At 42.2% G+C, this 12,276-nt stretch overlaps 1 protein-coding gene across 4 annotated transcripts in view; it reads right to left on the minus strand.

Moving 5' to 3' along the window:
* The window catches only part of LOC144680029 (protein LYRIC-like), a 73,404-nt gene that overhangs the window by 11,734 nt on the left and 49,394 nt on the right, over positions 1 to 12,276 (minus strand). For all 4 annotated transcript variants that reach the window (XM_078541126.1, XM_078541124.1, XM_078541125.1 and 1 more), the window contains one exon: positions 3,212 to 3,328. In XM_078541126.1, the coding sequence (XP_078397252.1) occupies positions 3,212 to 3,328 (117 nt within the window). The remainder of the gene's footprint in view (positions 1 to 3,211; positions 3,329 to 12,276) is intronic.

The following is a 12,276-nucleotide window of genomic DNA, read 5'->3' on the forward strand; positions in this document are numbered from 1 at the left end:
ATAACTGCAGTAAGATATCCTTATTTATGCATCCAAATCCTCTTGCAGTGAAGGCCAACATACCATTTGCCTTCCTAATTGCTTGCAGCACCTGCCTATTTACTTTCATTGACTGGTGTACAAGGACACCCAGATCCCATTGTACATCCACATTTCCCAATATATCACCATTTAAATAATATCTATGCCTTTTGGTTCTTCACATTGAAGCGTGTAACTTCACATTTATCCATGTAATCTGTCTGGTGAACCTTGCTGCATTCCCTCGTGCCAGGATTGGGTGCAATGCTGGTTTTACTCTCCACTGACATCAACAAGTAATATTGGATAGGGTGCAAAGCTGGTGTTCCACCTGATCCTGTGGGTTTGCTGCCCAGTGAGTTAGATTAAAATTATGTACCATGTCTCCACAATGGACTTGTACACTCATAGGAACTGCTGGATGAAAAAAAGGCCCAAGATCCATATAGTTTTTCTTGTACCATTCAGGTGGTTGCACCCGACAGCAATAATGGAACAATTGACTAAACATGTTAATCAATCAGCCACAAACCCAGGTGAAGAGAGGACAACCCCCAGTTTTGGAGACATTTCAGTTGTTCCCCTCACGTTTGCCACTCCCACTAAATGCCATGGCTGAAAAATCACTCATACACTGCATCCCAATATATATAATTTTTTTTGAAACAAGTCAATATGATTTGCATCTGAATGGATCAATACCATTTGCTTCCACTGTCTCCCTATGGACACTATTTCATAGGTTGATCACTCATTCACTGAAACAGCATTTCCATTCCAGATAATTTAACCACTCAACGCTTTCCCAAAACATCTCAGGGTCATGATCTGGTTAGTGCATCCACATCTTATCGTGAAACCACATCCATTTTCCTGTGTAGGTCAGGCAGCGTTTGTGGCGAGAGAAGCAGAGTTAATGTTTCAGGACAATCAGAGATGGAAAAAGTTAGAGGTATAAAAAGTTTTAAGGAAGTACAGAGGCAGGGAAAAGGGCAGGGTGGAAAGAAGAGCTAAAGGGAAAAGTCCGGACTCGGGTACATGGCAGGAGAGGTTAAATGACAAAAGAGTATTTGGCGCAAGGGTCTTACACCGTCATCCCTGTTGTCATTTAATCTCTCCTGCTTTCTACCCGATCTCAGACTTTCCCCTTTTGTTCTTTACCCCCTCCTCCCTGTTGCTGTACCTGCTTAAAACCTGCTATATCTCTTAGTATTTCGGAATCACCCCTCACCTCACCCCCCTTGAACTGTAGTCCTCTAGTTCTGCTGTTCTGGTAGACAGCAAATAGCTGGTCATTGTCTACATTATCTGGTTAACGTAAACTCCTCTCAGCCTTCTCTTTTCCAGTGAACACATTCCTAATTTACGCAATCGCTTGTTACAATTCAATCCATCCATCCCCTCAATCACATTTTGGTTTCCCTTTTCTGCATCCTCTCAGTAGCTGTAATATCCTTTTTATATTGCCGCACTCTGCACCTTATTCTAGGTTCAGTTACATCAGGGGTGCATAAAGTGGCAGGATTATATCTTAATTTTGCCTCAATAATGACCTTTTAATTAATGTATCCCAACACCTGATTTGCTTTACTTATCGAGCATTGTTGTCTGTTATAGCTTTAATTTGTCATCAGGTCTCTTTATACACTTTCTTTCCGTTTCAGCAATAGTCCCTTCCTGTGTTTTTGTCCCCAGTGTGAGGCCATTTACATGGCTCTGTATTGAATTTCATCTGCCACCTGTCATCCCAATTCCCAAGTACATTCAAACTACCCTGTGGCTTATCCTGTTCGGTTTCGCAGCCTGCCATCTCCATTAGCTTCGCCTCACGTGCTAATTATCGACTGTGCCTAATGAATTCGAGCTCCAGATAATTTAATCACTCACAACGCTTTCCCAAAACATCTCAGGGTCATGATCTGGTTAGTATATCCACATCTTATCGTGAAACCACATCCATTTTCCTGTGTAGGTCAGGCAGCGTTTGTGGCGAGAGAAGCAGAGTCAATGTTTCAGGACAATCAGATATGGAAAAAGTTAGAGATATAAAAAGTTTTAAGGAAGTACAGAGGCAGGGAAAAGGGCAGGGTGGAAAGAAGAGCAAAAGGGAAAAGTCTGGACTCGGGTACATGGCAGGAGAGGTTAAATGACAAAAGAGTATTTGGCGCAAGGGTCTTACATCGTCATCCCTGTTGTCATTTAATCTCTCCTGCTTTCTACCCTATCTCAGACTTTCCCCTTTTGTTCTTTCCTCCCCCCCCCTCCCTGCTGCTGTACCTGCTACATCTCTTAGTATTTCCCAGCCTGATGAAGGATCATCGACCCAAAACATTAACTCTGCTTCTCTCTCTACAGGTACTGCCAGACCTGCTGAGTATTTCTAGTATTTTCTATTTACATTTCAGATTTCCAGTATTTGCAGTATTTTGCTCTTCCATCTTACCGAGGCTGATCCTTCTACTCAGGAACATTCCAGCTAATAGCTTGCTGTTTCTTTCTCACCTGTAACAAACTATTGCTTCCAGTTCAAAGCCAACTTACTTACTGTTTCCCGACTGCTTGGATAACTGGTTTGTACACAATCACAGCTGGCAACTTCGCACACATCCAAAACTTTGTCTCTTCTGTTGCTTTGTTATTTACAAAATTTCCACCAATTTCTGTCCCTAACATAACCAGCTGACCACTTTGTGAGCTCGTCTCGACAGACAGATTGTCTCTTGAGCCATTTCACGGAATCATATCGCACAGGAGGTCATTTAAATCTTCAAGCAATGGAGTGGCTCTTTGAACTATCCAGTTAATTGCACTGCTGCTGCTTTTCCCCACAACCCTCCAATCTTTTCCTCTTCAGAAATATTTCTCCAATTCCCCTTTGAAAGATGCGACTGAATTTGCTTCCATCAGATAGTGCATTCGAGATCATGACAACATGCTACATAAAAATCTCATCCCTCCCTCTGGTTCTTTTCCTGGTTACATTAAAACGGAGTCCTCTGGTTACTGACCCTCCTGTCAGGGGAAACCATTTCTCCTTCCTTACTCCTCTTCAAAGCCTTCAATTTTTTCTACATCTGCTTCTTTTGCTGTGTAGTGCCTACCTCCCTTATTGTCTCAATCACAGCCTCCTTTTATAACGTAAACCATAGCCCGGTTTTTATACTTCACTGAATAAGACCGACATGCTTACTTGCGCAGGAGCAGTGGCATCTTCGCCCTTTTTCTTCTTCTTTTTCTTCTTCTTTGATTTGTTGTTTGCTGAACCTTGCAAACCCGAGTCCACTTTCTCTTTATCTTCATCTGACAACTACAAATGGAACACACCAGTTTTTATTTTCAAAACATTCTGTAACTTCTTCACCGCTGGAATTGAGTCCTCAGCAAAACTGCAAACCTTTTCTCAGCTCACAAGGGAGGGCTATTTTATTTGCAGATCAGGGCTGAAAATCCATAAAATAGGTGCGTGAAGAGTTACATTACAGCTTGGAATCAAAGCTTTCCTTACGCTTGCAACTTATTAAAATGATTCTGGTCTTGCATGCATTACTTCAAATTCTCCTTTTTGAAGCTATCAACTTATCTTGTATAGAATTGTCCACATTGCAATTCTGGTTGCCACATTATAGGAAGGATGTGATTGCACTGGAGGGAGTGCAGAGGAGATTCACCAGGATGTTACCTGGGATGAAACATTTAAGTTATGAAGAGAGGTTGGGTAGACTTGGGTTGTTTTTGTTGAAGCAGAGAAGACTGAGGGGCGACCTGATCGAGGTGTACAAGATTATGAGGGGCATGGACAGGGTGGATGGGGAGCAGCTGTTCCCCTTAGTTGAAGGGTCAGTCACAAGGGGACATAAGTTCAAGGTGAGGGGCAGGAGGTTTAGGGGGATGTGAGGAAAAACTTTTTTTACCCAGAGGGTGGTGACGGTCTGGAATGCGCTGCCTGGGAGGGTGGTGGAGGCGGGTTGCCTCACATCCTTTAAAAAGTACCTGGATGAGCACTTGGCACATCATAACATTCAAGGCTATGGGCCAAGTGCTGGTAAATGGGATTAGGTAGGTGGGTCAGGTGTTTCTCATGTGTCGGTGCAGACTCGATAGGCCAAAGGGCCTCTTCTGCACTGAGATTTTCTGTGATTCTGTAATTCAGCCCATCATGCCTATGCTGGCTCTTTGAAGGACCAATTAGTCTCATTGCAAGGCTATGGAGAAAGGTCAGGGGTAATTTTTTTTTTTAAAGTCGAGATTCAATTCCATTTAGAAAGTTACTATCATATTTGCTTTGCTTTCACCACCCTTTCAAGCAGCAAATTCCAGATCACAGCAACATGCTGATTAAAAAAAAAATTCTCATTACCCCTGACCATTTTTTTGGGTCAAATTTTATTTTCTGTAAAATTAACATCGATTTTACAGGAGATAGCTAATATTGTTATTTACCCTTCTGTAGATCTTTGCTATTTTCATATTTCCAAAATCAGAAGGGAGCTTTCCTCAGCTGATATCACTGAACATCCCAGTGGGAATCACTGCGAACCGATTTCTGTTTAGCCTTGGGTGCCAGCTGGGAGGTGGCCTCATAGCCTGAGCATAGGGCTGCCACTCGAGAATCAGGAGTCACTGAAGGTCTCCAAACTCAGGTAGTTCCCAAATGGCAGCTGGAACCATTAAGGGCACCAATCCACAATACTCCAGTGGTGCCAGTCACCAACAGGCTTTGCTGCTTATGGCAGCTGAGCAACTCTCCACTGAATACAAGAACCCAAAATAGCAAACCTCTGTGGTAAAGAGAGATCAAAATACTGTAAATAAATATCAAAACACCTCTACGTTAGGACTAATGGCAATGTTTTTGGTGGTTTTGAAGTGATGTGTTTAATATTGAAACTATCGTCAACTCCCTTCACCCATGTTGTTCTTTAATCCTTTTTTAATCATTTGTTCATATTTAATTATAAATAATCATATTCAAGAGGAAGAATTGCGTTGCTAAAAATAATTTAAACATGCCTTTAACAGTGAGTGCGAGAGGAGCGGCGGGGCCTTTTAACAGTGCGAGTGCGAGAGGAGAAGCGGGGCCATTAATAGCGAGAGTTCAAGAGGAGCGGCGGGGCCTTTTAACAGTGAGTGGAGAGGAGCAGCGGGGCCATTAATAGCGAGTGCGCGAGAGGGGCAGTGGGGCCATTAACAATGAGAGAGCAAGAGGAGCAGTGGGGCCATTAACAGTGAGAGTGCGAGGAGAGTGATACCATTAAAGAGCGTGGAGAGAGAGGCGAGACACCATTAAAGAGTGCAGAGGGAAGCTGATTGGTAAATAGGATCGGTGGGTATTTCTAGTCTTTAAAGTAAGGTCTTTAGTTTGTATTTAGGTCTCTAGTTTTTTTTCTTTTAAAAATAGATCAAGTATAAGATCGACATTGGTGTGTAAAAAAAAATTACAATAAAGAGCAGGGGATTCTTCAAGTGTAAAGATCAGGGATGTTAGAGTAATTAATTAATTAACTAAAATAGCAATGGCAGGACAGGTGATGTGTTGCTGCTGTAGCAAGCGGGAGCTGCTGGAGACCAAGGTGATCCAGAGTGAACACATCTGTAGTAAGTGCTTGCAGCTCGAGGATCTTCAGATCAGGGTTAAGGAGCTGGAGTCCAAACTGAAGACATTGCACCACATCAGGGAGGGGAAAAGTTACCTGGACACTTCGCTCCAGGAGGTGGTCACACCCCTCAGATTAGTTAATTCAAATTTGGTCAATGATCAGGGACAGGAGGGTGTGTGACTGCAAGTGAAGCAGATATGGGGACCCAGGGGGTAGTGTTCGATGAGCCTAGACCCCTGCAACTGTCCAACAGTTACAAGGTTCTTGCAAGCTGTCCGGACGAGAGCGGGGACTGCATAAGAGACTCCTATCCATTTCTCCTCTCTCAACTAAGCTCAATGTCAAAATGATGACACTTGTAATAGAAATCCTGTCACTTGGGTTCAAGAACAGAGAGGTTTTAAAACTTTTCCACATTTCTTTTAGGACTCTATCAACCACATGATTCACTGTCTCTTATCTGACCCTCTTCCCAATTCTCCATCTAATTACATACGTGTAGAGAACTCTAAACCCATCATCTGCAGACTGTACTTAAATGGCCCTCAGTGCCACAGCTTTGTAAAACATTGATCCACACTGTTGGATTCCTTACCGAAGCACCCCTCAGTGCTATAAGACACTAAGGCTATACTATCATTAAAATGTTAAGATCGATTTTCTTTAATAGTCCTCAAGTTAAAATCAAGGACAACTGAAAAATGACAGCATCGGCCTCACAGGGATGACTTAGTAATGCTCCTGATTAACTTCTGCTATTTTATTTCCCAAATGTTATAACTATAATCAAATATATAAAAATTATAATTCATCACAACACTGAAAAAAAATAACGAATTGGTAGCTCCCATTGCAGTTAAAATATTAACAGTTCTGCCAACCTATGTCATACCTACTGTCTACACCATGTTCAGCCTAACAGCTTGGACTTAGTCTGTGTCACACTTGAAAACGAGGGACTCAGTTCAGTCTGGAGAACATCTACACCTCTGCAGAACTGCCGCAGAGCTCAATGTGGTCTCATATTTAGTTGTGTGCATCAGGATACCTTGGAAATCCTTCTTCTGACAGCTAACCTTTCAGCAGGGACACTAGTCTGGGTTCATTAACATGAAACTTAGAGCAGTACTCAGGATCAGTTTACTGGCAGCAAGAATGTTACCGAAATGGGGAGGATGCGCAAATTGACCACAGCACCGTGATACAGGGAGCCATTCAAGTGAGGGGGGGGGGGAAAACAGTAATGTAGTAGTGGTAGGGGACAGTATAATTAAGGGGATAGATAGTGTATGACAGACTGGACTCGTTTCCACTGGAGATTAAAAGAGTGAGGGGCGATTTGATTGGAGTATATAAGATCCTGAACGGCCTTGACAAAGTGGATGTCGAAAGGATGTTTCCTCTTGTGGGTGAGCCCAGAAATAGAGGGCACTGTTTTAAAATTAGGAGTTATCCTTTTAGGACAGAGGTGAGGAGAAATATTTCCTCTGAGGGTTGTGCAGCTTTGGAATTTTCTGCCTCAGAAAGTGGTGGAGGCGGGGTCATTGACTATTTTTAAGGCAGAGGTAGATAGATTGTTGTTAGGAAAGGGAATCAAAGGTTATTAGGATTAGATGGGAATGTGGAAATCTAAACACAAGATGATCAGCCATGATCTTATTGAATGGCAGGGCAGGCTCAAGGGGCCGAATGGTCTACTCCTGTTACTATTTCTTATGTTCTCTGCAGCCGTGACGCTGTGCTGCCTGCCCGGTGCCAGGGTTAAGGGCATCTCCTCAGGGCTGGAGAGGAACTTGGAGTGGGAGGGGAGGGATCCATTTGTCGTCATCCACGTTGTACCAACGACATTGATAGGACTAGAAAAGAGGTTCTGCTGAAAGAATTTGAACAGTTAGGAGCCAAATTAAAAAGCAGAACCTCCAAGGTAATAATCTCGGATTACTACTTGAGCCACGGGTAAACTGGCATAGGGTAAATAAAGTCAAGGACTTAAATGCATCGCTCAAAGGTTAGTGTTGGAGGAATGGGTTTCAGTTCATGGGGCACTGGCACTATCACTAGGGTAGAAGGGAGCTGTTCCGGTAGGACAGGCTTCACTTGAACCTTGCCAGACCAGTGCCCTGGCGAATCGAATAACTATGGCTGTAGAAAGGGCTTGAAACTAAATGGGAGGGGGTGGTTCTGGAGAGGGGATTTGTAGGCTAACAAAGCAAAAGGATATGGCAGCACTGCAGGGCAGCTATTTAGGTATTGATACCTAGAGTGTGACAGGAAGGGACAGAGTGTACAAGCATAAAAACAACAGCAGCAAATAGGGTCAAAAGGAAAAAAATGGTAAAAAGGCAAAATTAATGGCTCTTTCATTAAATGCACGTAGTATTCAGAACAAAATAAATGAATTAACGGCACAAACAGAGGTTAATGGGTAAGATCTTATAGCCGTTACGGAGGTGTGGTTACAAGGAGATCAAAGCTGGGATCTAAATATTCAGGGGTATGTCACTTTTCAAAATGACAGGCAGGGAGGAAAGGGTGGTGGGGTAGCTTTGTTAGTATGAGATGGAATAAGTACAAGAGCAAGAAACGATCTTGGATTGGAAGATGAAGAATCCATATGGCTGGAGGCAAGAAATAACAAGGGGAAGACGACACCGGTGGGAGTAGTCTATAGGCCCCCTAACAATATCTATACTGCAGGACAGAGAATAAATCAGGAGATAATGAGGGCATGTAAAAATTACAGTACATTAATCGTGGGTGACTTTAATCTTTGTGTAGATTGGGAAATTCAAATTGGCAGAGATAGCTGCGAGCAAGAATTCATAGTGTGTATTTGGGACATTTTCATAGAACAATATGTCGTGGATCCAACCAGGGATCAGGCTATTTTGGACCTGGTAATGTGCAATGAGGCAGTTTTAATAAATGATCTGAGAGTAAAAGATCCCCTAGGAAACAGTGACCATAACATGTTGGAATTTAGCATTCCGTTTGAGAGTGAGAAACTTAGTTCAGAAACAACAGTGCTAAACTTAAATAATGGTAGTTACAAAGGAATGAGGGCAGAGTTGGCTACAGTAGACTGGGAAAGGAATTTAGCAGAGAAGACGGTTAATGAATAATGGCAGATGTTTAAAAAAATAGTTCATGATTCACAACAAAGATATATCCCAGTGAGTAAGAAGGGTTCTAGGAAGGGGATAAACCCACCATGGTTAACCAAGGAAGTTAAGGATTGTATGTTTTTTCTTTGATAATTTGATACTATGTGGCAAAGATTAGTGGTAAGCCAGAGGATTGGGAAAGTTTTAAAAGCCAACAAAAGATGACCAAAAAATAATAAAAAAGGAGAAAATAAACTTTGAGGGTAAAATAGCAAGTAATATGAAAATGGACAATAAGAGCTTCTTTAAATATATAAAAAGGAAGAGAGAGATCAAAGTCAATATAGGTCCCTTAGAGAATGAGGCTCAGGAAATAATAATGGCGACCAGGAAATGGCAGAGGAGTTGAATAAATACTTTGCATCAGTCTTCACAATAGAAGACTCATAGCACACCAAAAATACTAAATAATCATGGGGCAAAAAAAAAGGGGGGTGGGAGGAAATAAATACAATAACTATCACTAGAGAAAAAGTACTAGGGAAACTAACGGGGCTAAAGGCAGATAAATCACCTGGGTTGCATCGTAGGATATTAAAGGAAGTAGCTGCAGAGATAGCGGATGCGCTGGTGGTAATCTGCCAAGAATCCTTAGATTCTGGAAAAGTCCCAGAGGATTGGAAAACTGCCAATATAACACCCTTATTCAAAAAGGGAGGGAGACAAAAAACAGGTAACTATGGGCCAGTTAGCTTAACATCTGTCATTGGGAAAATGTTAGAGTCTATTATAAAGGATGTAACAGCAGAGCATTTAGAAATGCATAATATAATCAAGCAGAGTCAGCATTGCTTCATGAAGGGGAAATCAGGCCTGACAAATTCATTAGAATTCTTTGAGGAGGTAACAAGCAGGATAGATAAAGGGGAACCAGTAGATGTAACATATTTGGATTTCCAAAAGGTGTTCGATGAGGTACCACACATAAGGCTACTTAATAAGATAAGTGTCCACGGTGTTGGCAGTAGTATATTAGCATGGATAGAGGACTGGCTAACTAATAGAAGACAGAGTTGGAATAAGGGGGGGCATTTTCAGGATGGCAACCTGTAACTAGTGGAGTGCCACAGGGATCAGTGCTGGGGCCACAATTATTTACAATATACATTAATGACTTAGATGAGGGAAGTGAATGTACTATCGCTAATTATGTGCTGACACAAAAATAGGTGGGAAGGCAAGTGGTGAGGATGACACAAAGAGTCTACAGAGGGATATAGACAGGTTAAGTGAGTGGGCAAAAATGTGGCTGATGGAATATAATGTGAGGAAATGTGAGGAAATGTGAGGTTATGCATTTTGGCAAGAAGAACAAAGGAGCTGAATATTACTTAAATGGAGAAAGACTGAAGAAAGCACAGAGGGATTTGGGGGTCCTCATGCATGAATCCCAAAAAGCTAGCATACAAGTTCAACAGGTGATAGGTAAGGCAAATGGGATGTTGGCCTTTATTTCAAAGGGAATGGAGTATAAAAATATATAAAAGTTTTCTTGTGAAAACTATACAAGGAACTAGTTAGACCACATCTAGAATACTGTGAACAGTTTTGGTCCCCTTATCTAAGGAAAGATAGACTGGCATTGGAGGCAGTCCAGAGAAGGTTCAATTGGTTGATCCCAGGGATGGAGGGGTTTTCTTTTGAGGAGAGGTTAAGCCTGTACTCATTGGAGTTTAGAAGAATGAGAGGCGACCTTATTAAAACAGAAGATTCTTAGGGAGCTTGACAGAGTAGATGCTGAGAGGTTGTTTCCCCTTGTGGGAGAATCGAGAACCAGAGGGCATAATCTCAGAGTAAGGGGTCACCCGTTTAAGATGGAGATGAGGAAGAATTTCTTCTTTCAGAGGGTAGAGAACCTGTGGAACTCTTTACCGCAGAGGGCTGTAGAGGCTGGGTTGTTAAGTATATCCAAGGCTAAGATAGACAGGTTTTTAATCAGTAAGGGAATCAAGGGTTATGGGGAAAAGGCAGGAAAGTGGAATTGAGGATTATCTAATCAGCCATGATCTCATCGAATGGCAGAGCAGACTCGATGGGTCGAATGGCCTACTTCTGCTTCTACATCTTGTGGTCTTATGATTTAATTATGTTTAGGTCCTTGAGGTAGCTGCAAAATTTTCAATCCCCAAGATAACTAACATGTTCCTAACATAATTTGTTAGGTAAACATATTTACATTAATGCAGATTGAACAAATATACCCAAGTGTCGGGACGTAATTATTGTATTCATCATGATCTCTCCGACCCCATGAGTTTATTTCCTTCAGCTTATTTGTTCAAGTGTTCTAACAATCCATCTGAAAATTACACCAACTGGCTCGAGACCAAATAGCGCTGCTGTTCACTGCTGACGTGCCGAAAGATGCTGGGTGAGGCTACTTGGGGGAAGCAACCCCTCGCCCCCTTCCCACCCCACCCAAAAAGCTCAACTGCTCCACCCTGCGATTGGAACATCGCAGAAGGAGTGGGGTAGGAGCTCCCTTTCCAGGGGAGGCCATGCTCATGGTATCTCTGTTCCACCTTCCTAAAAAAAAAAATACTCGACGCAGCTGGGAATTCCAAAGCTAACACTTGGCACAGCTGCAAATCTGACAGCCTTGCTACTTCAGCTGGACTCTGTACAGAGAGTGTTCCTAGTGTTGAAAGGAGGAATAGTGTTATCTGGTTAAAATTTAGACAGCAGCTTTTCAATGCGAGTTGAATTCTTCAGCTTATTTTGATTCTGGAGGGGCAGGCAAGGAAGCAGATATCATCAGGCTTATCTAATTCAATAATTTTCTTATCTCATTTGCTTTCTTGCAATCTTTATTTATTTACTGTTATTACTTTTGTTCTTATTTCCTTTAGCCTATCTTATTTTTGCACCCTCCGCCAGTTTCCTTATTGCCTCCTTAGAGGTTGAATTTTTCTGTTTATTAGTTCCTTCTCCCATTTTGTCTTCAGGACCCGTTCCATCTGCCTCCGGGATTATTTTTCAACTCTTATCGCCCTCTAAACAGAATGCTGCAACATGCAATTCAAGGCCAATTTGGCCATACCAGAGACGGGGGGGGAGGGGAGTGTAAAAAGTCATCAATTTTGATGTGATTCCACCAAAGATGGAACAGAGGAGATTTACAATGATGCTGCCAGAAATGGAGAATTTTAGTGATGAGAAAAAATTGAATAATCTGGGGCTGTTCCCCTTTGGAACAGATGAGGGTGAAATTTAATTGAGGCGTCCAAAATTATGACGAGCCTAGGTAGAGAGTGGATAGAAAGGACCTATCGCCCTTAGCAGAGAAGTCAGCAACCAGGAGGCATAGATTTAAAGCAATTGGCAGAAAGACAAGATGGGAGTAGGAGGGGTGGTAGGGGTGTGGAACTCACTGCCTGGCAGGATGGTAGAAACATCTAAAAAGTACTTGAATATGCATTTAAAGTAGCATAAGCAACAAGGATATGGACAAAGAGCTGCAAAGTGAGATTAGGCTGAATAGCTCATTCTTGTTA

The sequence above is a fragment of the Cetorhinus maximus genome, chromosome 4 (assembly GCF_964194155.1).
Source record: "Cetorhinus maximus chromosome 4, sCetMax3.hap1.1, whole genome shotgun sequence".
NCBI classification, from domain to species: Eukaryota; Metazoa; Chordata; class Chondrichthyes; order Lamniformes; family Cetorhinidae; genus Cetorhinus; species Cetorhinus maximus.